General features: G+C 35.1%; 1 protein-coding gene across 1 annotated transcript in view; it reads left to right on the forward strand.

The window, feature by feature from the left end:
* The window catches only part of LOC123704812, an 89122-nt gene that overhangs the window by 55170 nt on the left and 8024 nt on the right, over positions 1 to 25928 (forward strand). Inside the window, exons 2-10 of the mRNA XM_045653305.1 lie at positions 8550 to 9155; positions 12259 to 17315; positions 17995 to 18124; positions 18441 to 18555; positions 19277 to 19352; positions 20075 to 20212; positions 21178 to 21325; positions 24413 to 24498; positions 25269 to 25427. Of these exons, the coding sequence (XP_045509261.1) occupies positions 8550 to 9155; positions 12259 to 17315; positions 17995 to 18124; positions 18441 to 18555; positions 19277 to 19352; positions 20075 to 20212; positions 21178 to 21325; positions 24413 to 24498; positions 25269 to 25427 (6515 nt within the window). The remainder of the gene's footprint in view (positions 1 to 8549; positions 9156 to 12258; positions 17316 to 17994; positions 18125 to 18440; positions 18556 to 19276; positions 19353 to 20074; positions 20213 to 21177; positions 21326 to 24412; positions 24499 to 25268; positions 25428 to 25928) is intronic.

Below are 25928 nucleotides of genomic sequence, written 5' to 3' on the forward strand. Positions count from 1 at the left end.
AGTTACAAATACAGATTATACAGATTATGCATACCTCACAGCGTCAAAAACTAATAAACATACACATACACATCCATCCTCACAAACTTTCGCATTTATAATATTAGTAGGACATATAACAGTGACTGTACTTAATAGGTGAAATAGAGGAAAGATTATATGTAAATAAAACGTATTTCTATTTCTACTTCCTCTATTTCTAAATGCATTTTATTATTTTGTATGTTTTAGTTCGTTAAATTGAGCTTAGGTTGTCTATCTCATTGCTTGTAAATATAAAAATGTGTATGTTTTCTTTGGTCATCAGATCAACTGGAACCGTCGCGTCGGCAAGCAACTCGACCAATTTCGCTAAATCTTGTTTCATTTGTTTTGTACCAAAAAGCCAAAAAAATCACTTTCTTTCACACTATACGCTCGCCGAAGGTTATGAGGGAATAGGACGTCTGACAGGTCTGCTAATGCTTTTGAAAACATGTAAAGCAAACGTTGCCCGTATTTTGTAACTGAAGTTATTTAATTTTTAAAATTGGACACAGGTCTTACTACGTTCTATCAATCTATTATATCAGTTCATGTACATATGACTCTTTTGGTGACGAAAACCTCATTCACTATACTATTATCTAAGAAAATTGTTCGAAGAACAATGGTTTCAGTGATTAATAACACACATACTATTCTACCTACCTTATATTTCTTGGTTATCAATTGTAATAGCTATAGCGGCACCTTTGATGATAATAAGTTGGAAAGAGGTGACGCTATTTGCGGAATTTAGTGTTACATCCTTCCTGTCCACGTCTTTATTTGTATTGCTTATATTTTTTAATACTAAATGTGTTTGGTATTAATTTACATCCCTTTCGACCCTTTCCTTGTCTTTTATTACATTTCTACTATCAAAATATGTTGTTCTTTAATGAAACAAAATTCAGTCAATCTGCTGTATTTGTTCGTAAAATAATATAAAAATTGATCTAGGTTCAAGCGGTTTAGACAGACGTTTAAATATACATAAATATAATCATATATCCCTTCTTTGTAATAATATTACCAATCCAGCTATATAATCTTATATATAAAAATGAATCGCAAAATGTGTTGGTAAGCGCATAACTCGAGAACGGCTGAACCGATTTCGATAATTCTTTTTTTATTATATTTCTTGAAGTACGAGGATGGATCTTATGTAGAGAAAACGTAAACATGTACCACGGGCGAAGCCGGGTCGGACCGCTAGTATCGTATAAATATACCAACAATAGGACAAAGAACAATCTCCTTTCTGCAAGGGTACAAACTCGAATAAAATGAACAGCTGTGATAATTCATTTACTTATTTATTAGAGCTAGCGCCCAAGAGCAACTTTTGTCTCCGCAACTGTTTTGTCTCTCCCATCAACTCTATAGGAAGTTGCGTCGTTACCTGCGCGCACTTTCTTACTAGCCCATAGAGCTGATGGGAGAGACAAAATAGTTGCGGAGACAAAAGTTGCTCTTGCGCGCTAGCTCTTAACAAAAATGACACACGTTGCATGACGCTGTCCATTCTATCGATCGAAATTCGTATGCAGCGAGCGGCGTAGTAAGGGGTGGACCGGTTTTCAATTTGTTTGGCGCTTATACTCTATATTATAGAGTACTAGCTTTATACAACGGTTTCGTCCGCGTATGGAAATTCCCATAGTAATGAGATATTTCTTCGTCTCATATATTTAACGTGTGAATAAATATTTAACGACGTAGTTAATTAATTAAATTATTTATTTTATGGTAAAATAAAAGTTCTTCACCAAAATATAGATAGCTCTATCTCCATTTTCAGTCTTTCATATTTGTAGATTGACCGGATTATTATTATTTACTAGCTGTTGCCCGCAGCTTCGCCTGCGTGGAAAAGATAAATAAACATGATACAAATTTTCATCCCCTATTTTATCCCCTTGGGGGTAGAATTGATCAGAATCCTTTCTTAGGGGACGCCTCCGTCCTAACATCTACCTGCATGCCAAATTTCAGCCCGATCCGTCCAGTGGTTTGGGCTGTGCGTTGATAAATCACTATATAAGTCACCTTTGAGTTTTATATATGTTACCGGAAATGTATGAAATCAAGGAATTGTATACAATTCCTAGGAAATGTGTACAATTCCGATACCATTTAGGAAATGTAGACAAAATTTGCACTTGCGCGCTAGCTCTTAAACTATGGTTTAATATTGTTTTAACAAGAATAACTATAAAGTTTAAATTAAAATGATATGGACGCTATGATACATGACCTATCTCGTTTAAATTGTTTTTGTTTTCATTTATGACTAAATAGTAAATACTGCGGTGTTTATGTGAAGATTAAACTTCAACTTATGTTTAGTCAAATATACTCTACTAGCTGTGCTCCGCGGTTTTACCCGCATTGCTCCGTGATGATGATAATAGCCTCTAGCTTTCTTCGATAAATGAGCTATCTAACACCTAAACAATTTTCCAGAAAAAGTTCCTAAGATTATAGCGTTCAACAGCTAGTTCCAAATATTAATATTAATCTATTTGTGTACCAAAAATCAAAATAAGCATCATCGTGTAAGTTGTTTTTGCGTGTTTGATCAACAAATTTAAGGACATTTTAAACTTTCGGAATATATTATTAAGGTATCATAAATATAAAAAGTTTTGCCCATTAACTGGTTGAACACGATTTTCGAGTTTTTTTTAGTTATGTTTCCGTAAAAAGCATCCTGATATTATCCTTTATAGATATGATTTAAATATTAAGAATAATATTACAATACTATTTTTAAAATATTGTTTATATATATGTGGGAATAGGATAAAATATTAAGATGTATTTCATGATTACTAGTTTTATTTTTAGTCTGTGTTTTTCTATTATTTAATCTGTGGATATGTTATCTGTAGAGTGTAGACTGTATATTTTTGGTTGTCTATGACTGGACTGTGTGTTTTTTGGTACGATGTAATTGTAATGGAGGATTGTTGAAATGTATTTTTGATATGTAACCGGTGTCTGGGAAATAAATCGATTGGGCGATTTTGGCTTTTTATTTACACCATCCCCACATATAGCATTATTTATTATATTATAAAGCTGAAGAGTTTGTTTGATTACTTGACCGTGTTAATCTCGACAACCACGTATCTGATTTGAAAAATTATTTCACTGTTCGATAGTCCATTTATCGAGGCTATATATCATCACGCTATGCCTATGCCCAATAGGAGCGGAGCGATGCGGGTAAAACCGTGGGGCAAAGGTAGTTAACTAATAAAAGGAACATAATTAACGTAATATTCTCTATCACAAAATTAAATGATATAACGTAATACGGAACGTGCCAATCGGCCTTTTTAAATAGATATTTAACAATCTTTCGTTCAAGGGAATGTTGGTCAATGTTTGGCAAGCGACCATTGTGCCGGACACGGTTTAAAGCGGGGTTTGAAACCGCTTTTTGTTTCCTTGTGTTTAAATATTGTGATGTGAGGAAGGTCTTGGTCATTTGAAAAGCTCTAACGGCGAAGCGGGTTTTAAAACCGTTTTTTGTATTTGAGTAGCAGTTAAGTACTTGGATAGGAGGAAGGTAATTGAGGGGTGAATTCAAAGCTTATTTCGATAAAAATATAGCTCCTCGATAAATAGGCTATCTAACATTGGAAGAAAATTTCGAATAAGACCAGTTAGTTAGTTTCTGATATTAGCGCGTTCAACCAATCAAATGTACAGTTTTATAATATTATGGTATAGATGAATGGAACAACTTACGTGAACATTGTTACTGACGTTCCAATAATAATAATACAAGGCTGTATGATATCATCACGCATCACGCTGGAACATTGGCTGGAACGCGTTAATCTCAGGAACCACGGGTCCGATTTGAAAAAGTATTTCACTGTCATATAGTCCATTTATCGAGGAAAGCTATATTTTTATCTATACATATAATAAATCTGTAGAAGGGTCAATTCTGTACATTGAAAATACTGAAAAAATAAATAGCAGGGGGTGTTACTGGATCGATACCAAACCCAAATATGTGATAAAAAAAATTTTTGTCTGTCTGTCTGTCTGTCTGTCTGTCTGTATGTGAAGGCATCACGTGAAAACTAGCGGTTCGATTTCGATGAAACTTGGTATAATTATACCTTATTATCCTGGGCGTAAAATAGGATACTTTTTATCCTGGAAAAATACGTAGAAAAAAATTAATCTTAATTTTTCAGTTTTATCCATAGACGTTGTTCCGTAGAACCGCGAACACACGTTGCGTATTATTATAGGTCTAGCCGTATTTGGGAATTGGGTCCAATAAATATTTATAAGATTTTATTGTCAGTACCTACTTAAAATGGAGAAATAAACCATCCACGCGAAGACCGACATCCGCGCGGACGGAGTCGCGGGCGGAAGCTAGTATCGAAATAAGCTTTGAATTCACCCCTCAATTACCTTCCTCCTATCCAAGTACTTAACTGCTATTATATCATCATATCATGCTAAGAGAAGACCCATAGGAGCAGAGTAATGCGGGTAAAACCATGGGTAACAGCTAGTTGTTATAATAAAACTTGTTTGTTGTTATTATTGTATGTCAAACAAGTAAGAGTAGGCATGTAGGTTATTTGTACCTAACCTATATTTATAATTATTCATTGTACATCGTAAATAGGCTAATATGTTTGTCTATAGTAATTAAAGGTGCGAACAGCTGATAAATGTTTTGGTGTGGCCGTGTTGTAGCGCAAGTTGGTGTGACGGGCATTTGCTATAATGTCCAGTTATATAATAATTGTTTTAAATTGAAATAGATTGATTTAGATGACTAGATGACTGTAATGATAACCTAAGTTAATACATAGCCTATTCTTGCTTTTTCATTCGGTTTTTTTTACAATTTTTGCAATCAAACTTAGTATTTTTAAATACTTAATATTTGAAACGTGAATCATAGCTACTACAATATATTTTGGAATCCCACATCGTGATCGAATTTAAATCGAATTCTTTTAAAATTTACATATATGTTTTAAATTTTTTTTTGTATGTCACAAGAAAAACTTACGATTAAAGTAATGGACATTTTCTTAAAGGACTCTTCTTACACTTTAAAGGTAACACTCGAATGAATCACATGCGCGCCGCAGTAAAACTAACACTAACAGTAATCTCTGACTGCGCCCACTTCCTCCAGTCAAATTGAGGCTAAACTTAAATGACAAAAGGGTTTTTACGTAGTTATGAAATTATAATGTACGTAAAAGTGTTTTGTAAATAATGGGCCCTCTTCACATTGGGCAGCGTTGGAAGAGGCAATCACGATAGTGTAGAGGCCTAATGGAGCTTTACCACCAATAATGTGCGAGGATGTGTGGCGAGGAATGTGTTTGTAAATAACCAATTGCATCGCTTCAGCCGCTAATCGCTTCAAACTTCAAACTATGTAAATGAAGCGATATGATTGGTTATTTACAAACACGTTCCTCGCTATACATCCTCGTACATCATTGGTGGTAAAGCAGAATTAATGTTTATGATCGGCCGTCATTGTAGATGTTTATACATAATCGCCGTAATGGCGGCAAACATGGACGATCATTTGTTGGGCCAACGCTGCCCATTGTGTGGAGTGGCCCATTAGGTTTAATAACGTAGGAAATTCTTAGCAGGTGTGAATATTTTTTGAATTATCTTTTGTGTGCTTTCTATATATATGTATTACACATTGCAATACTTTATTGTGTAAAAGAACAAGATACATCTATTTTAACTTATATGTAATGTGATGTGATGACAAAAACAAATACTAATTCTATATAAATTTATAAAGAATAGAAAAAATTCGATCACGAGGCGGGACTTGAACCCGCATCCTTCGCGCCATTCCGGGGCGGATGCCTAACCAACTCAGCCACTCGTGACCCGCCTGAGCAATCGAATTTATTCTATCCTTTCAGTTTTATGTGTCTTAAGGGACACACCGCGCGCCATCTATTGAGATGATTTAACAACCATTTCAACCAATATGAAGCAATTTTTTCTATTCTTTATAAATTTATATTTATAAAGCATTTGAATGCCATAAAAACCAAAAAATATATACTAATTCTATGCTTATTCTATATTTTCATTAATACCTTTTAAATTGTCTGGGTATTTTGTGAAAAATACTAAATTTATAAGGTTATCGTAATATACAAACATATTCAAGAAAAACGCAATCAGTTAAAAATGAACAAATATTCTCATTAAAATTTATTATCCATACTATGTCTTTGCGTAAACATAGTTGTTTATCCAATTAACAACAGGACTGTACTATTCAATCAAAAGAGAAATACCACCGCGCCACCTCCCTTTATCAAACACGTTTTTTACACATAGCGCGACATAGTTGCACCTACCCTGTAAGTCAAGTCATTAGTCCATAGGTATGTATTGTTCGTCGTTAATTGACACGTTCGTAACTGCTTCATTAGATGGAACTGCTTTCTAGTGGAGTACAGTCGTGTACAGATGTAGGAATCATCCTAATATCCTATCCTACTTATATTAAAAAATGCGAATGCATAGGCTGGTTGCAGAGCTTGACCGACCGTCAGTGCGTACTGTCGGTCTTGACGATACGCATCAACAATTGTATGGCTATGACACAATGCGCATGACAATACGCGTGCGTATGGTCGGTCTAGCTATGAACGGTTTTATGAATTTCCATACATATGACAAGCGCGACTGACGTACGCACTGATGGTCGGTCAAGCTCTGCAACCAGCCTTATGAGGATGGATGTATGTAAGATACTCTTTAATTTCAAACAAGTCATTAGTCTACAGCAATGTAGACGAATTTATTGTTCGTCTAAGGTCATAAAGAAGTTTCACTTGTTACGTGTGTACACTAGTTACACGCACACATTTTTTTTAATAGATAGTGTTTTGATACGTTAATAGTGTCATATAAACAACTAAGGCCTAAGCTATATGTTAATCAAGTCATTAGTCCATAGGAATGTATTGTTCTAATTGACATGTTTTTAACTGCTTCATTATATAGAAAACTGCTCGAGATTGACTGAGCCGCTTTCTAGTAAAGGACAGTCGTGTAGAGATGCGAGAACATGCTACTAATATTGTAATCGAGTTAGTTTGTGAGGATGTATGTTTATTAGTCTTTCACGCGAAAACCACTGTATGGAGTTTGATGATTGGGCAGTGATATAGCAGAATAACAAATAAGCTATAGAAATTCTTGATATTTCTCGTGGGTTCCTCCCCGGACACAAAAATCGCACAATACTGCAAGTTAATAATATTTTATTTCAAATTTATAAGGCTTAAGATTGATAAACCGTATTGTATGTATGTATTGCTGTAATTGCTTCTGGAAGAAGTCTAATTGAATAAATAAATGTTAGAGTTTATTTAAAAGTTCACACTGCAAGTATCGCGATGGAACATCGAGTGCTATTCCTCTTTGCACTGCAAACATTTAATATCAAATGTACTTATGTCAACACTACATAGTATAAAACAAAGTCGCTTTTTCTGTCCCTATGTCCCTTTGTATGCTTAAATCTTTAAAACTACGCAACGGATTTTTATACATAGAGTGATTTAATAGGAAGGTTTTAGTGTATAATTTATTAGGTTTGATACAAAGCGGGCGAAGCCGCGGGCGGTAAGCTAGTATCAGAATAAAATGCAGTATAAATAAGATTGTTTGCTCGACTGTACTATTTTGATTGCTGCCTAGATCAGCGCCTGAGTGATACCCAGGTAACAACTAGATAGCGGTTACTTAAGTTTTCTTAATAATTACAGCCTTGTCTAGGAAATTTAAATGAAGTGATATGTCCTGATCGGTCGGTGGTTTTATCTGTGTCGACTTGTAGAGCAAATCTATTTAAATTGGCATAATACATAATTCTTATAACTATAATGCTATGAGAAAAAAATGTTTAAAAAGGAATGTTATTAAGGATTACATGTATTATATAGTTGAAATTACGGACATTAACGGATGTTAAACGCGTTTAAAATCGTTATAACCTAAACACTTTCTAAATGTATAATACTCGCGAAAAAATAAAAACAAATAGCTATACTATATATCGTTAAAGAAATTGTGTTTCATGCCTTTTTGTTGCAATAATTATAAACATCTATCTATTGGTTATATTTACTAATAAAACATTGTACATAATTATGACTGTTTAAAAATATTTTAGTAGGCTAATTTTGCTGGTCCAATATTATCATTTATGACGATTTTCAAAACATATTTTAATTTTTGAATTTGGTTCAGTTGTTAACATGGAATTTTATATTTTACACTCGTATTAACACTGAGCTAATGACCGTGAAATTGTATTGTTACTGAATATTCATGCTACTTATAAACTAAAAGTAGAAATGACGTATCGATGTAAACGTATCTATATAATGTGAATTTTGTTAAAACATATTTTACTCGAGACTAATTCTGTAAATATTTCACATAATTTAACTTAACTTTTTTCTTTCCAGATAAACAATGCGGGCCCCAAACAGCTACCTTGGCGAACACCACGCAAAATATATCAAACTTCCCATCTGGCGACGCTAATTCAAATCCGCTCCCACCAAACATATTCGCGAACGTCAATTTGAACACGTCACTAATAAAAAAAGATTCGCAAAACAATGAAATTAAAGAAATCACAACGTCCACTCAATCGAAGGCGTCCGTGAAGTCGGATGATGATTTCGACGTGAACGAGTACTTTGCGCGTTTGCAAGGCTCAAGATACGTAAGCGCTCCATTGAGTAGCATTATAAAGGAGGATCAGAATGCGAATTTGCAGGCGGTAGAGGAAAATCTAGAGGAGATTAACTTGAACGAGCCTGAGAAAGCGAACGAGGAGATACAGCATAGTCTAACAGCGGATATTGCACAGAATTTCTCGCAGTTACCTACAGTGCTGCCGCAAGTGGCTAGCGCGGTGTTCAGCTCGTTTTCGAACATGCTGAGCATGAAGAGCAGGGATGTGCCTGATGTTGGTAATGTGCATAGAGAGGAGAGCGTGCCGCTGGGAGTGCCTGATGCTCCGAGAAGTGTAGCTCCGCCTCCACTAAAGGAACCGCCAGCTAGTGGTAAGTTTAAATTTATAGATGTAAGATAACTTTGTTATGTTGTAGATGATATTATATAGAAGAGAGATTTGTGTTTTTGTAATGGATAAATTAACTACTTCATAAAGAAAGAAAGAAGAAAGAAAGAAAATACATTTAATCCAACACACTTAGAAAAAAACAGTAAAAATATAAACAATACAGAAATACAGAAAAAAAAACAACAACAATGCAACATGTAACAAACAAAAAAAAAACAGACAATGAAAATTACAAAAAAATAAAACTAAAAGAAGTATGTTCGTCCGTACATATAAAGTAGGTATGAAACATATTATTGAGTGTGGTGTTAAACTACTCAAACGATTCGTAGTAAATTACGTAAGAACGTATATCATATAGAGATATCTCTATAATAATAGAGAATATGTCTCTTTTAAGATTTATTACAGATCAAGCTGCTTGACCAGCTAAGGGAGGGGGGATTAAATTTTTAAACATTACGTAACAGTTTGGTAGTTATATCTTTTTCGATAGATTTTAGCCAATTTTTGCAACCAAAGCAAGCCTGTTACATCTATTTATAAAACAAAATTCGTAAAAACTCGTTAATACAATATAACGCAACAAACAAATGAACTATAATCCATACTAATATTATAAATGCGAAAGTAACTCTGTCTGTCTGTCTGTCTGTCTGTTACTCAATTACGCCTAAACTACTGAACCAATTTGCGTGAAATTTGGTATGGATATATTTTGATACCCGAGAAAGGACATAGGCTACCTTTTATTACGAAATATGTACCACGGGCAAAGCCGGGGTGGACCACTAGTATAAATATAAAGAGTAAATTAATATAATAACAAGCAAAAATACGTGTGTCATCGACTATAATCATCTAGGAAATCAGCTATTAAATAGAATTGGTAATCCAATTGTTACTAACTATTTAATGTATGTAAAAAGTATGTTTCTCAAAGCCATAATAATTAGGGAAGAAGTAATTTTAAAAAATAATGAATAATTCGCCTTTTAAATACGTGCATTCTTAAATTTTTAAGAGTGTGTCAAAATAGGCTACTAAACTGAGTTTTAACCTACTTACTTTTTATGGTGTTTTTACCATGAGCGTATCAGGCGATTAACGAAATTTAGTTGACTACTTTGGTTCCAATTAACATAATGCATACGGTTAATAGTCTCCTTGATCCAGTGGTTAGGTTTAGCGATATAATCGGGCCTTAGTTTGAATGGAAAAATGTGTAGAATTTTTGATGTTATACTATTATCTTTTGGCGCGATGGAGAAAAATGATGAGAGTGAATTTTCACGATGCGCGCGCACACCGACACCTTAATTTAACAGCATGAAGTTAGTTCTAGGTGGTATGAAAATTGATAACTATGTTCAAGTTGTATATTCTAGTATTTTTTCCATACGCCAAAGAAGTTTAACTTTAACGCGTGTACGTAAGTACACACACTCTTTTTATTATTAATAATGAGCGGTACTCGTCGTAATTTCGGAGTGCGCTCAAAAAATCACATCGGCAATGACCTCCCGTGACCCCGCGTGCTTTTCGGCGGCGTAATTAAGTAGCCAGGTTGAGAGCAGGTGGTCGTATGACTCATTGATTGTAATGCAATGCAGCCTCCTGGTAGTCCGGTCAAAATAAACAAAAATATGTGGTAAACTAGTCGAAATTCGCATGGAGCTAGAAATTGGCAGAAATGTTAAATACGCCATTATAGGTTAAATATCAAAAATTCTCTACGATCCTACTTCTGCAAAAAAATTGTCCAAGGTAAAACATGTAAAGTTTAGATTTTTTTCTCGAAAACCGGAAATTTTATCGTGAAAATAGATCAAGTTTTTCGTTTGTTACTCGATTACGTATGTCAAAAAAGATTGAATAAATTGAAATTGAATGTTATAAAAATAAGTGTAATTATCTACAATTTTATTTTCATAAGTATGACAAAATAATTGTCGAAATAAATGCTGTCGAATTTCATAGAATTTAAATTTTCATAGATTTTCCTTAATAGGTATCTATAATTCACTAGGTTTCCGCCCGCGCAGTCAAAGAAAAACCCGCTAAAAAGTTCCCGTTCCCGTGGGATTTCCGGGATTGCGTCATTTTCCCGGGATAAAAAGTAGCCTATGTCCTTTCTCGGGTATCAAAATATCTCCATACCAAATTTCATGAAAATTGGTTCGGTAGTTTAGGCGTGATTGAGAAACAGACAGACAGACAGAGTTACTTTCGCATTTATAATATTATTAATAAAGTATGTATTTCGTAAAGATATTGAACTAGGAGCAATTGAAATAAAAGCAAATATGACATAACTTGAACAAATAATCAAATCACATAGAAGTACAATGTCGTTCTTAGTACATTTTTTTTCATAATTTACCGTTGTTTGTTCAAAATAATGCGGCACTTACACGTGAATAGTAAATTACTGCGTTGATTAGAATTAAACTACTAGAGGAAATTGTATTTGAACAATTTGTGCTCATTGTTGATGACGATACGGTAAATATGACCTTGGATCACGTCATTATTGTGTAAGAGTCAATCTTTGATACTTCTATTGATGGTGTGGTAGATTTGAAAAGTGGGTAAGCGTAAGTGCAATGAAAAGTATGAATTTACCAAGTAACCAAAACGATAAAAAATATCGACCTCGGTAAAGGAGATGTTTTATATATAACTAACTAGCTGTCCAAACAAACGATGTTCTGCCTTACTATTATCATTTAGGGGTATGAAATAGATGTTGGCTGATTCTCAGACCTACCCGATATGCACAGAAAATTTCATAAGAATCGGTCTAGCTGTTTTGAAGGAGTATGGTAACTAACATTGTGACACGGAAATTTTATATATTGGTTAAATTGTAGTAAATTTAGGGAAATTAAGTCAACTCAGCTTATGAATGAATTTTTAAATGTACATTAATTAATGAAGTAATATAAGACGTACCTACTTCTACAAAACGTTTGCTGTTGTTGCTTTTGTACTAAAAAAACTTGTTCGTTGTTTATCCCAATAATATGTAGTCAGTCATTGTTTGTAAAACAATATTAATTGAACATTTTTCTCCGTTTCAGGTACAGGCAACTATCGCATCACAACGAAGAAAAAAGTCTACGCTCAAATTCCGGGATTGACTGGCGAAGCACAGAATTTACAGTACAATCCGAATCAGCAAATGGCATATCCACCTCAGAATATATACAGTCCACAGACAAACCAAGGAAATCAACTAGGATATGCCACAGATGCACAAAACACATCATACAATACTGGTCAGGCATCCTATAGTACTACTCAAACAGTTAACCAGCCACCATACTTCGTTCCAGAAACATTTACATCAAGTGATAATAAAAATGATGTTATTAAACAACAGGATAGAGTGGAAAAGAAGGAATCAGTGTATAACTTCTTTACACCGGAGTCTAATACAAAATCAAGTCAAGAATTACAATTTGAGACACTGCAACCTAAAACGGAAAGTTTAATTCCTCAAACGGTACAAAATATTCCCTTTGAGAATACACCACCTAAAACAGAGAGTTTTGTACATCAAACGACACAAAATGTTCACTTCGACAATACGCCACCTAAAACGGAAAGCTTCGTACCAGAACCGGTACAAAACACGGCAAATGTGAATGAACAATTCGAGCCTGATGCTTCTATGACTTTTAAACCCATTCCGGCATCTACAGGTCAAATCATACCGCCACCGCCGATGTTTTCAAACGTACCACGTGATAGTCAAGGTTCCGTAGAAAGGACGGTCCTACCACCGTCTGTAGCGAGACGCATATCAGCTAAACAACCAGTGATAAAGCAGCAAACACCGCCAATGAACGTACAGGGAAATATATTTGTGCCTACATTCGAACCTCAAGAACAGAGTTCCAATATGCAATCAGAAAGTCAAGTAGCGCAAGGAAATATGTCTATACATTCTGTTAGTTCAAGCGATACAGTGTTACCACCTAGCAGTTTGTTCGCACCAAATCTGAGCTCTTCTTTTGATATGAACACGGAAACAAATAGTTACAAATCACCACCTCAAGAAGGAGCAGTTATGCAAACAAACGTACCGCAAAGTAATTGGCCAGGAATGCACGTGCAACAACCTACAAAAATGCCTTATCAACAATCAACTATCTTGGAACCAACTAAGCCAAAATCTGAAACAGAAAGTATTGTGCCACAAGTCTCTAATGCAATGGCATCGTTTCAATCTAATCCTACACCTTTATATCCTCCTTCAATTCAACCACCGAAAGCTAAAGCACAAGAACATCAATCTTCATCGATACAGCAGCCTATTGACGTCACAAAACCACCTCAATCAGTATTAAATGAACCGCCACCAATTTTTTATGATCCTACAAAAATGGTTCAACAAAAAACAGAATTAGAAAAGCCACTTCCACCATCTGCTCCTGAAAATGTTAATCAGTATTTTAATCAAAATCCCACACCCTCAGAACCACCAAAAACTGTGATCGAACCGCCCAAAATGACAGGAAATTTAAATCTTAGAATGACGAAGAAAAGACCACAATATTATTCGGGTCCTATAGAAGGAGTTGGCAGTATAAGCAATAATATCAAACCGACATTGAATCCTGTTCAGGTTGATTCGTTTCAAGGTGCACTATTCACTCCGAGTCAAGAAATTATTCAAAACGTAGCGGGAACACAAAGCAATATAACCAGTATACCCAGTGTAGATGCATCAACTCTATATGGTAGCCCTAACGTGGCATCACCGTATATACCTCCATCAGTACCATTACCACCATTTCAAACAAATTATAACACAGCTTTTGACTTAAGCCGACCGACAACAGAACTATACGAACAATCTCCGCCGAAACCAGACCCGGAACCAACAAAAGGATTCGGTTTACTTGGATCTTTAAAATCTAAGCTCGGCTCTATAGACATCAATAAGATCCAAAGTACTGTAACAACATTCTTTGATCCAGCTTACAATGAAAGTAAAGGAGAAACAACTTACAAGCAAGAAACGACTTACGCACCTCAAACTTACGGCAATGACTATTCAAAGGACAGTTCAACATTTGACATTTTCGTTGGTGATTACAATAGAATGCAACCAAGCAATTATTCGACTAATTATTATAATACTGAATTTCAAAACGCTAATTTTAACGTGCAAGAATCAATGAATGAACACAAAGATGTGAAACAATCTGTAATGGATATTGGTTGGCGTGATTCTTCTTCTGCTTATATAGATCGAAGTGACGTTCAACACCCGAGCTATAGCCAAGCTAATTTAAACACAGTAGGAAGCACAATAGGATCCGGTATTACAACAATGAAAACAACAACTGAAGTACAAAGTACTTATAAAAATGATTATAATAACTTTGCAACTTTGGAATATCCCATTGTTACAAGCAATTTAGATGCCACCGTGCCTTATATGGCTGAAAATGTGGTAAAAAAAAGTAGCATACCTACCTTATCATCTGTGCCTAATAAAAATAACCCACTTAGTCTATTCAGCGCACCATTCGTCGCCTCGGAACCCACAAATTTAGATGACAAGATAGTAGAAAGTGTTACCAATTTGGTATTAAATTCTACGCCACAACCGACAGACGATACGCAAACAAGTGATGCAGACCAAATAGAAAAACCTATAAGTGAATTGCTTACGAATCCACCGATTGAAAATACATTTAAACTGTTCGATTCGCATCCATTGCTTCCATCTGATGAAAACGTCGTATCTGAAAAGACTTTTATAATCAAAGACGAAATTGATCCAGAATATGATATAACAACACAGAATGTATATAGTAGTTTTGAAGACAGTCCCATACATGGTATAAAGACAACGACAATTGAGAATAATTTAAATGTAGTGCACGGTGACGTATCAAACGACATGAAGGCTAACGATACATTATTTAAATACTTTGATAAACCAGCGTCAGGATCGTCAGCACATTTATTTGAATTTTCGAGTTTAACAACATCTAGTGTGCCTCCAAATGCTTCCACATTTGATGACCTAAATGCTGTGAAAGACAAACTTGAAAGTTTGGCTTTACATGAATCTGAGAGAAACATATTGAGTGAACCTGCTCAAGACGAAGACGCCTCTGATTTGAATATTTGTGTAACATGTAGAGAAGTCGATAAACCCGAAGATAAAGAAGAGGTCGAAGATCTAACGACTCAGTTAATTGAAAATATAACAGCACCAATTCAACTATTGAATCCCGTTGGTGCAGCTCTGCCTGAAAGTGAGCACGAGAATACTCAAGCTGTATCAATCGATCCGCTCAGTGATATAGCTAATATTACTGAAGAAGTAATTGACGAAATACCTATACATACAGTTACCGAACTACTAAATGATGTAAATCTTGATGATTCTTTCCCAAACTATGGTTGGAATACAGCTGATATAAATAATATACTAAATGTTAATAATTTAGTCGAAAACGATTACATTCTTGAACCTGACCCCAATGCTATAGGTTTTCTCCAAAATAAATCATTATTTTTCGAGAACATACCTAACAATGCAAGTGATGAAATAAAAGCTGAATTCAAAAACTCCCACGATGAACCGGCCATTATTCCGAGACCAATAAATATACCAGCTGCGCCTGAAGAAGATAATAAATCCGATGAAAGTGGCTTAGATGTTCTATCTATTGAACAAGATGCTAAAAAAGACTTTCCAATTTACGATGATTTCGTAATTGAGCCCTCTGAAACTGACGATGACAAAATAGAATGTATGGAGCGCGAAAAGAGTGCCGAAGATTTCGTTCCAGAAGTTGATTCATTCACTAATAGAGTTGAGAGATTTAAGCAAATGGAAAATGTAGAGGGTGATGAAGTTTTCGAAGCGCAAGCGTTAGTTTCTACGCCACCAGCTGTTCCCTCTACAACCAGTCCTGCTATAACTATAGCGTCATACTTCGATACAGGGAACTATGCTGTCGATTATCACTTCTACAGAAATTCCCTACCGTCACCTACAGGGTTACAACCTTACACAGGTTTGCCACCACCAATGCGCATACCGCCGGGCTTCGAAAAGGAATTTCATAGACGGCTCAGCGGTATTTCAACGGAAAATCTGCCAGCTACGTCCCCTGATCACCAGAAACATGTCCCTGATACCACAACACAAACTAGAGGATCGCCTACCATTACGTTCACTCAACCGCCAGTCACTCAATCGAATGTAACACACACATGCAACGCTACAATAAAACCGACGGTTGCCATAGAAACGATTCTAACTAAGCCCATTGAAGAACCGGTTATAGCTGACGTGGAACGTCTACCCGCATTTTCTAGCCTTACCGGTCAAACTGTTGAAAATAAGGAAGAAGACGTTCCGAAAGTAATTAATGCACTACCACAAGCAGAAGCTGCACCTTTGCCTGATCCTATGAATTTTTTCGCTACAGAAGCTAGCACTTCAAACAACGAAGGCGAATATAACAACTTCAGTAGGCTATCCAGCTATTTCGCATCACCACCAAAAACGGACACAGCGAAGTCTTTTTTTGAATTAAGCCAATCGCAAAACCATTATAGACATTCCTCTATGGAAAATGACGTTCGCAATTTCTTCGACCCCAAAAACAACGATACGCACAAAGAGTCAGACAAAAAAGATGATACACAAATGAGATATAATGCAAATATGGATTTAATACGCGATCTAGCCAATTACAAGGATCCATCACCGAAAGATGACGTAGTTAGGACGGTTAATTATTTCACAGTAGAATTTGATATGAATAAATCAATCGATGCTATAGGTGAAGCCAGTGACGTTAAAATAACAGACAAAGACGTTAATAGGATACCGGACAATTCACGTAATGATACTAAGAATATTCAAGAGGTAGTGAGAAAATGTAAAAATTGCTGTAACTTTAACACGGGGCGTATAGTTAAATTAAATTTGGATTGCGTTGAATGTAAATTTAGGAAGTGTATGGATATAAGTGAAGACAAAAAGGAAGAAGTTGATATGGATGTTAAAAACGAGAGTCACAATCAGAGTGTTACTGTTAATTTTATGGAGCATTCGTTGCGAGAGGATCCGGACGACGGGGTTGCTATATTGTCCGAGGTATATATCATTTTCTTACTAGAACCTACTGCTTCTAGGTACGTCTTTTACAGTGTTTTTTTTTCTGCGGTGCATTTTGATAACTAGTTTCTGAAAAATATACTCAAAATATTACATTCATATACTCTTAACATACCAAATAATAATAGGAAATTAAAAATGAATGTTTTAAACCAATTCAAAGTTAATCTTCATCTCATAAACGTAAAAGTAATTCGTTTTACTTTGATTTCATTAAGATCAGGCTCATTATAAGTTATCATAAACTATCATTAATACAATACAAAATAAACCGTAATACCTACCTCATAACATTCAAAATAACTTGCAGAGTCGTGAATTAATATAATGTACCCAGACACTATTATAAATACAATACAAAATAGACATTATTTCCACCGACATAAAGATCAAATTCCAGAATCGTTCTCTACAATGTACAATACAAAATAAACCTTATTACCACCCATATAAGGACCGATATATCTATTCCAAAGTCGTGCATCAACAGGATGTAACAAGACACTATAATAAATAGAATACAAAATAGACCTTATTACCACCTCTTAATTTTCAAAATAACTTGCAGAGTCGTGATTCAACAGGATGTAACCAGACACTATAATAAATACAATGCAAAATAGACTTTATTACCATTGCCATAATGATCAAATTTCAGAGTCGTGCCTCAACAGAATATTCTCCAGTGAAACACCACTGGTTCTACCGCGTGGATAAAGATGGCAACTCTATATGGCGAGGCTTCTCTATGGCTGACTCTATGGCGCTAGAGAATGCTTTTAATAGTCGTAAGTTGTTATTTACTTGGTTATATTTTTTCTTTTGCAAGTGTTGAAACTGTTTTGTTTTGACGCTTTGTGTATAAAACATAAGATTGAAGGAGTAGATATAGTTTAAAAAGTATGGTCCATATGGTCATAATAGTCCTTCGAGCCGGATTATCATCATGTAAAAAAAGGCCTAAATGCACACGTCACTTTACTCCATGTCGTGACGGTATTGCCATGACGCGACCTTAAAATTTTACTCTCAACACGCCTAAAGAAGTTTCACTTCAAAAATTATCATAAATATAGTTTTTTATACGTAAATTTAAACTTTCAGCGGATCTAACGGACGAAACGCTGGTGCCTACCGACGGGGGGAGGTACGACGTGAACGTTAAAGAGCGGCTCCGTATGCCGGTGTATTGGAACGAGAAACCTACTAATGTTAGACGGTGAGATATATATTTTCCTTTATTATATATTAGCTTTTCGCCCGCGGCTTCGCCCGTTTTGTACAAAAAATATATTAAAACCTTCCTCTTGAATCACTCCATCTATTAAAAAAACGCATCAAATTCCGTTGCGTAGTTTTGGAATCGAATTTGCTTTATACTATGTACCTAATGGCCTGCCTCAGTAAACGTTGTTCTATTTTTATCCATAAGAACTTTTCTTGTGCCTGAACACAAACGTAAAAGAAATTGCCTTATTGGCCGTTCTCGAATTTTACGAATAGCAACACATTTGTCTATTAATAATATTATTATATAGATGTACTAGCTTACCGCCCGCGGCTTCGCCCGCTTTGTCTAAAACCTAATAAATTATATACTAAAACCTTCCTATTGAATCACTCTATCTATTAAAAAAACCGCATCAAAATCCGTTGCGTAGTTTTAAAGATTTAAGCATACAAAGGGACATAGGGAAACAGGGACAGAGAAAGCGACTTTGTTTTATACTATGTAGTGATAACGTGCTGGTATAATACTAATTCTATATCCTCCGAAACGAAACGACCGATTGATGATCTGATGCCATAAACTATATTTATACCCCAAAATGATAGTGTCCTGGCAGAACAACCAGTTTTCCAAATTACCTAGTCACCTAGTATTTCTGCAGTTTTAAATTTGTATAGCGAGTCTCTAACAAAATGATGTACCATTACAGATGCAGTTGGTTCTACAAAGGCAACACGGACGCGAGATATGTACCTTATACGGAACCTGTGGCTGAAAAATTAGAGGTTAAAATTTAAATTACATATATATGTATTTATTTTATTATTTAAATTCAAATGTAAATATAGTGACTTAGTCCATTGAAATGTTACATTTTTTAGGTCTAACCTTGCGTTTTTTAGTGGACGCTATTTTATTTTTTTGATGTGTAGGGAGGGTCAGTGTAAAATAGTACTCACTTCAGAGCGCTGTAAAACCTTAGCTATCGACGTAATGAAAAAATATTGTATACAGGGTTAGTTTTCAATGACCGGCCAAATTTTCAGAAATGGTTCAGAATCGATAACATTTTCGATCTAATGAAAAAGTTCGCAAAAAAAAAAAGTTTTTTTTAATTAGATTTCATTCCTGTCCGCCACTAAAAAGCGAACGTGTGGACATTACAAAAGCACAATTCAGTTCAATAATCTAGATAGGTAGAAGTTAGCAAACACATAAATTTGGCGATGCGCGCACGCACACAAGTGCATTGATTATCGCGTGTTGACGATTTAGGAAATTTTTAAGACATTTTCAAATGAATGCTATCATTTTTTTTTATTCGACAAAAAGTGTTCCTCGAAAAACAATCTATAAAAATGGTCTGATATCATTTCTTCGTAAAATGATAAAAAAAAGTTATGTATATCGAAAAATATAAAAAGCACTAATTTTTGAATATTTTCGCTTACAACTTATTTATTTATAGTTTGTTTTTTTTTTTTCTAATACAATTTTCGTACTCTAGGAGGAATACCGTCACGGCGTCACCACCGGTGAATGGCATAGACGTCTGATGTTACCGAACAGTGAGCTCGTGGTGATGCACGGACCAGCGGTTATGGTGCACTTTCTGCAGACGGGAGACAGCTTCAGCAGCAGCCCGGTGAGTGGTGATGGATGACCAGACCAATAGATTGATCACCGATCGATGATGAGATCTATATCGTTTGGTCTGGCAACACTACAGTTGGTGTGCATAAAATCAAAACTCAAACTCAAACATTTATTTATTCAATTAGACTTCTTCGAGAAGCACTTTTGAAACTTCAATACATATTTTCAACATTTACCACCGATTCGGAAAGCAGTATCTATGGAGAAGAACCGGCAAGAAACTCCATAGTTGATTTTTTTAATAATGTCAGTATTACAATTCAATTACAAATTATGTAACCTATCTATATTATTTTCATCTCCTATCCTCTACCCATACGATAATTCACATTTATAAACAAACAAAAAAAATATCCTACCACATCCTTTTGATTTCCCTCTCCCCTCCTTTCCCAGTTGTTCACATTCGGCAAGACGGTATACAGGAATCCGCCAAAAATTCGAGTGACTGGCGATCAAACGCAGAAAATAGATCACCTAGTGTTCCTAGTGCATGGAGCAGGGGAATATAGGCATCAGAAGGAAAAACTTGTTAGTTCCTAATCTAGATTTCTTTCCTAAAAGATTTGTTAGTAAAAAACGCGTAGTATACGAAGTTAACTCGCAATCCAGTCGAAAAAGATTAGTATAGTCGTTGACGTACAATAAACAACTATTAAAGATTTAATTGTTTTTGGACTATTTGGTAGTTTAGATTAGGTAACTATAGAGATAAATACTACTGTAGAGATAGTTTAAGTAGTCGGAAATCGACTCATGTTCAAGATATATTTTATAGGTTCAAAATTAGATTATTTTCTCATATTTTTTTAGTCTGTAAGTAATTTATGGGTTTAGATAATAAATGTGATAGAACACACAAAATAGTCTACTCTTGCAAACTTCGATTTTCAAATTAATTACGTTTCCATGACAACAAACTAACATTTTGTCGGTCTGTCTGTCTATACACAGTCAGCAACCCGTCCCCGCGTAGTTCGTCGCGGTTGTGTTGAATCGGAAATAGAAGACACAGAGCCGTCTCACGTCGACCACCTGCTGCTGCTGTGTCACGGGGTTGGATCCGCTTGCGACATGCGCATGCGGGCCGTCGAGGCGGTCGGTGAGTTGTCCACTCACTCACTCACACACTCACTCACGCACTCACTCACACACTCACTCACACACTCACTCACACACTCACTCACACAAATTCAAATTTAAATTCAAATTAATTTATTTGCCAAAGAACATGGTATACATAGATGTCAGGTAACAATTGAGTTCCAGCATGTTCAGCCGTTATTAACAGCATGCAAATTATGTCACTTAATTTTAAATCAAAATTTCAATTATTACATTATCATTAGGTGCATTTCAAAGTCTACAATTATTATTAACAAAGTCAAAAAAAATCACAATTCAAAATTTATATTGGAAGTAATCTGCCATTGTGTAAAAGGAACACACGCACTCACTAACTCATTCACACACGCGCACAATCACTCATTAACACACACACAAGCAATCCTACTACTATTATAAGGGCGAAAGTTTGTAAGTATGGATGTATGGATGTTTGTTACTCTTTCACGTAAAAACTACTGAACCGATTATAATGAAATTTAGCACACATATAGAGAGTAACTTGGATTAACACATAGGATAGGTTTTATCCCGGAAATCCCACGGGAACGGGAACTATACGGGCGGAAAGCTAGTGAGTAATAAATGAACGAAAGAATAACTAAAGAAATGCAAGAACAAACGGAAGAGTGAACATATTTATTTATTTATGATTTTCCTACAAAGGACACAGTCTATATATATTATTTTACATAGCTTACAATTGAATACAATATGGTCTACTGCATCTTCACTACATAGCATAAAACAAAGTCGCTTTCTCTGTTCCTATGTCCCTTTGTATGCTTAAATCTTTAAAACTTCGCAACGGATTTTGATGCGGTTTTTTTAATAGATAGATTGATTCAAGAGGAAGGTTTTAGTATATAACTAGCGCCCGCGGCTTCGCCCGCTTTCTCTAAAGGGTATGACCGCGAAAAATTGTACCGTTACATTCATGACATCATAACAAACGTTACATACATGACTGAATGTTACTTACATGACCATTATAAAGCTTAGTACATATAACAGTCATCTTTTCTTCCTAGCATTAAAAAATTAACGTCTACTCGGTGTCTCACACTCACACGACAGGAAAAAATGGAGATAAAGGTAAAACCAATTCATATCATAAAATAATGAATTAAAACAAAAAGATGCATAATCAAAATTGTATTGAAAAAAATTGAATTTTTTCCCGCTATTTATTCTTTTCTGCATTTTTCATTTGTAGTTCTTTATATTTCTCGGGATTTTGAACTTGTACTTACCTTCTCTCGATATTTTTTTGCCTTTCGGCATTCGTCAACGCCAACTGTAATTTGATCTTCTCATCTGAAAAAAAAAATTAAAAAACCCGACTGACACTGCAAATTCATAACACGGAGGCTACACGGCTACAAAATATTATCCTCCTTTTAACCGCAGTCGGGTTATAATATATATATAGTTATATAGACAATGATATTCTAGAGATAAATACCAATCCGATGATACCTTGCACATCAAAATCTATCCAGCCGTTTAGATTTGAAAACGTTATCCTTTTTTTATGCGCAGACGGGTAAAATATAAAAAAATATATATAGACAATGATATTTTAGACCAATCCAATGATATCTTGCGCATCAAAATCCGTTCAGCCGTTTAGATTTGAAAATATTTCGCGCAATTTTTTAATAGACATATGTGTTCTAAGCCTAACAATATGTCATGACTGTAACGTAACACATTTCGTTACACATATTATAATCATGACAAAAAATGCGTGCGACATAACCTTAAATTAAAATTACTTCTCGATTGTGAATGCTAAGACCCACGAAGTAGTCTGATTCTTTAGTTTTATAGTAAACCTACGTAAAGATTTATAATAATAAGACAGAATATATATACTTACCTCGCAATCGAACACTTTAAAAACACTTTTTTCGAGCGACAAATCTCACATCAACACAAAACATCATTTCTCTCAAAGAAAAAAAAGGCTGCCTTTGTTTTTTAAATGTTGCCAGCATGCCAATAGTGTTTTGCCACTCAAGAAAATTAGAGAAGGATTCTGATAATTGTTATATTATGGCAGTTAGAGACGTTACATACGTGACGTTACACACGTATAAAAAAAGTGGACAGTTTTTAAAATAATCATAAAAAATCCATTAAAGCCTTGTGCATTAAAAGATTTTTATGTACATGTTGAATAAGAATCGAATAACTTAAATTTTTCATAAAAATGCGAGGCAGTCATACCATTTCGTAGGGGTTATCAGTTTTTGTCACAAGGGTGTTAGGTGGACAAATATTTTTTGTATGGAAATAAAAGTGAGGCCAGTAAAAAAAATATAAAATAAAATGTTTCTGCAAGAGATAAATTGAGTTTTATGAAATAATCTAAAAGAACACAAGCATACCTTTTATTACATATCTAAAAAAGCACTTATTGTCAAAAAATGTTGATGCCATATGAGAAATAAAATGGGAACATTGAAAAAATGACTCATGTACAATTTTTCGCGGTTATACCCTAAAACGATTTGAGATTTAAACTATCCTATCTCTCAAGTTGGATCGAACTGCACATGGTGTGCGAATTTTATTATAATCGGTTAAGTGGTTTAGGAGTCCATTGAGGACAAACATTGTGACACGAGATTTATATATATTAAGATTTATTAGATTTTAGACAAAGCAGGCGAAGCCGCGGGCGGTAAGCTAGTAGCCTATAATTCAATACAATATGGTCTACTGCATCTTTAATAGCAAGAAAATACAATATTACATTTTTATTTATTACTAGCTTTCCGCCCTCGGCTTCGCCCGCGTTTTCAAAGTAAAACCCGTTCCCGTAGGATAAAACCTATCCTATGTCCTTTCTCGGGTATCAAAATATCTCTATACCAAATTTCATACCAATTGGTTCAGTAGTTAAGGCGTGATTGAGTAACAGACAGACACACAGAGTTACATTCGCATTTATAATATTAGTATGGATTGATTACTCGATGTTATTTTCAACACCAAACATGTAAAATTAAATTTGAAACACTTTAACTTTTAATTTATTTCTCATTTTTATTTACAGTAAACGACTTTCGAACAACGAGTCTACAATTACTGCAGTCGCATTACAAGAATTCATACGACAGCGGACTTGTTGGGAGAATCGAGGTATGTTCGTGTGTTAGAAATTATTGAAGTGAAACTTCTTTATCGGGGTTGGAAAAAAATTTAGTGTAACATTTTTTCGTTACGTGTGACATTTTTCCGTTACGCGCCATCTTTTTCTTATCCCTACCACGCGTGATTCGACGTATTTCTGTAATGTTGCATATAGTAAATTACTTTTTGAAAAATAAGGTCATAAAGAAGTTTCACTTCTTACGTGTGTACACTAGTACATGCACACATTTTTTTTTGCAAGTGAAACTGCTTTAGGCGAGCTGAGAGTAAAAATTCAAGCTCGCGTCACGGAGGCAATATCGTCACGTCACGGAGTAAAGGCGACGATTTTGGTATCTTTGAATCTCGCCAAAGAAGTTTCACTTCTGACACACACGCTTTTTTATTTAAGCGTAGGTTTGTTAATATAATAGACTTTTTTATCATTTGTAAATAGTGTTTTGAGGAAATAAATTAAACTACCCAATAGTAAGTCATAATTGTATTTTGAAACTTTAATTTTTTTAGCATCTGTGGTCTATATCGCTCTCAATTATGTATGTAAACTCAAACATTTATTTAATCAATTAGATTTCTTCTAGAAGCACTTTTGAATCGTCATAACATATTTTAACATTTACCACACGTCATAATTCCTTAGCAGACCAGCTTTTTCGACTTAAATTGCGCTAGAGTGTTATCATAAAAAATCCAAATTTTATTTTTGACATTGCTTTTCATTCCCCTTTTATATTGTTTAAAAATTTCCCTCAAAACAGGTGTTACCAATATCATGGCACGCACGTCTACACTCATCGGAGACGGGTGTCGACACACGCTTGGCCAATGTGACGCTAGAGAGTATACCGTGGTTGCGAGGCTTCGCCAACGACACGCTGCTCGACGTGCTGTTCTACACCAGCCCCGTGTTCTGTCAGGTGAGTGCGGACAGACGGACAGATAGACTAATCTACACTAATATTTGTTTGATTGTAATGAATAAGCTCATAAACTACTGGACCGATTTTCAAAATTCTTCCACCATTCGAAAGCTACATTATCCACGAGTAATATAGGCTAGGTTTTATCCAGGGAATTACGGGAACTATGCGGATTTTCTTTGAAAACGCGGGCGAAGCCGCCGGCGGAAAACTAGTGTATGTATATAGTAGAGAGACATACGTACAAGCACAGTAGGACACAGTGGGAGGAATGGTCTGGTAAATAACGGCAGATGGGAGATAGCAGACGGACAGCATAACAAATATGTTAGAGACAAATACAAGTTATAGGCAGTATTATTTTCTTGACAGTATTATGTAGTTTATGCTACCAGATAATCCATAATAAGCATAATATAATTGAGAGATTATATTAAACTAGCTTTCCACCCGCAGCTTCGCCCGCACAGTCAACGAAAAACCCGCATAGTTCCCGTT

This window comes from Colias croceus, chromosome 30 (assembly GCF_905220415.1).
Source record: "Colias croceus chromosome 30, ilColCroc2.1".
Classification (NCBI taxonomy): Eukaryota; Metazoa; Arthropoda; class Insecta; order Lepidoptera; family Pieridae; genus Colias; species Colias croceus.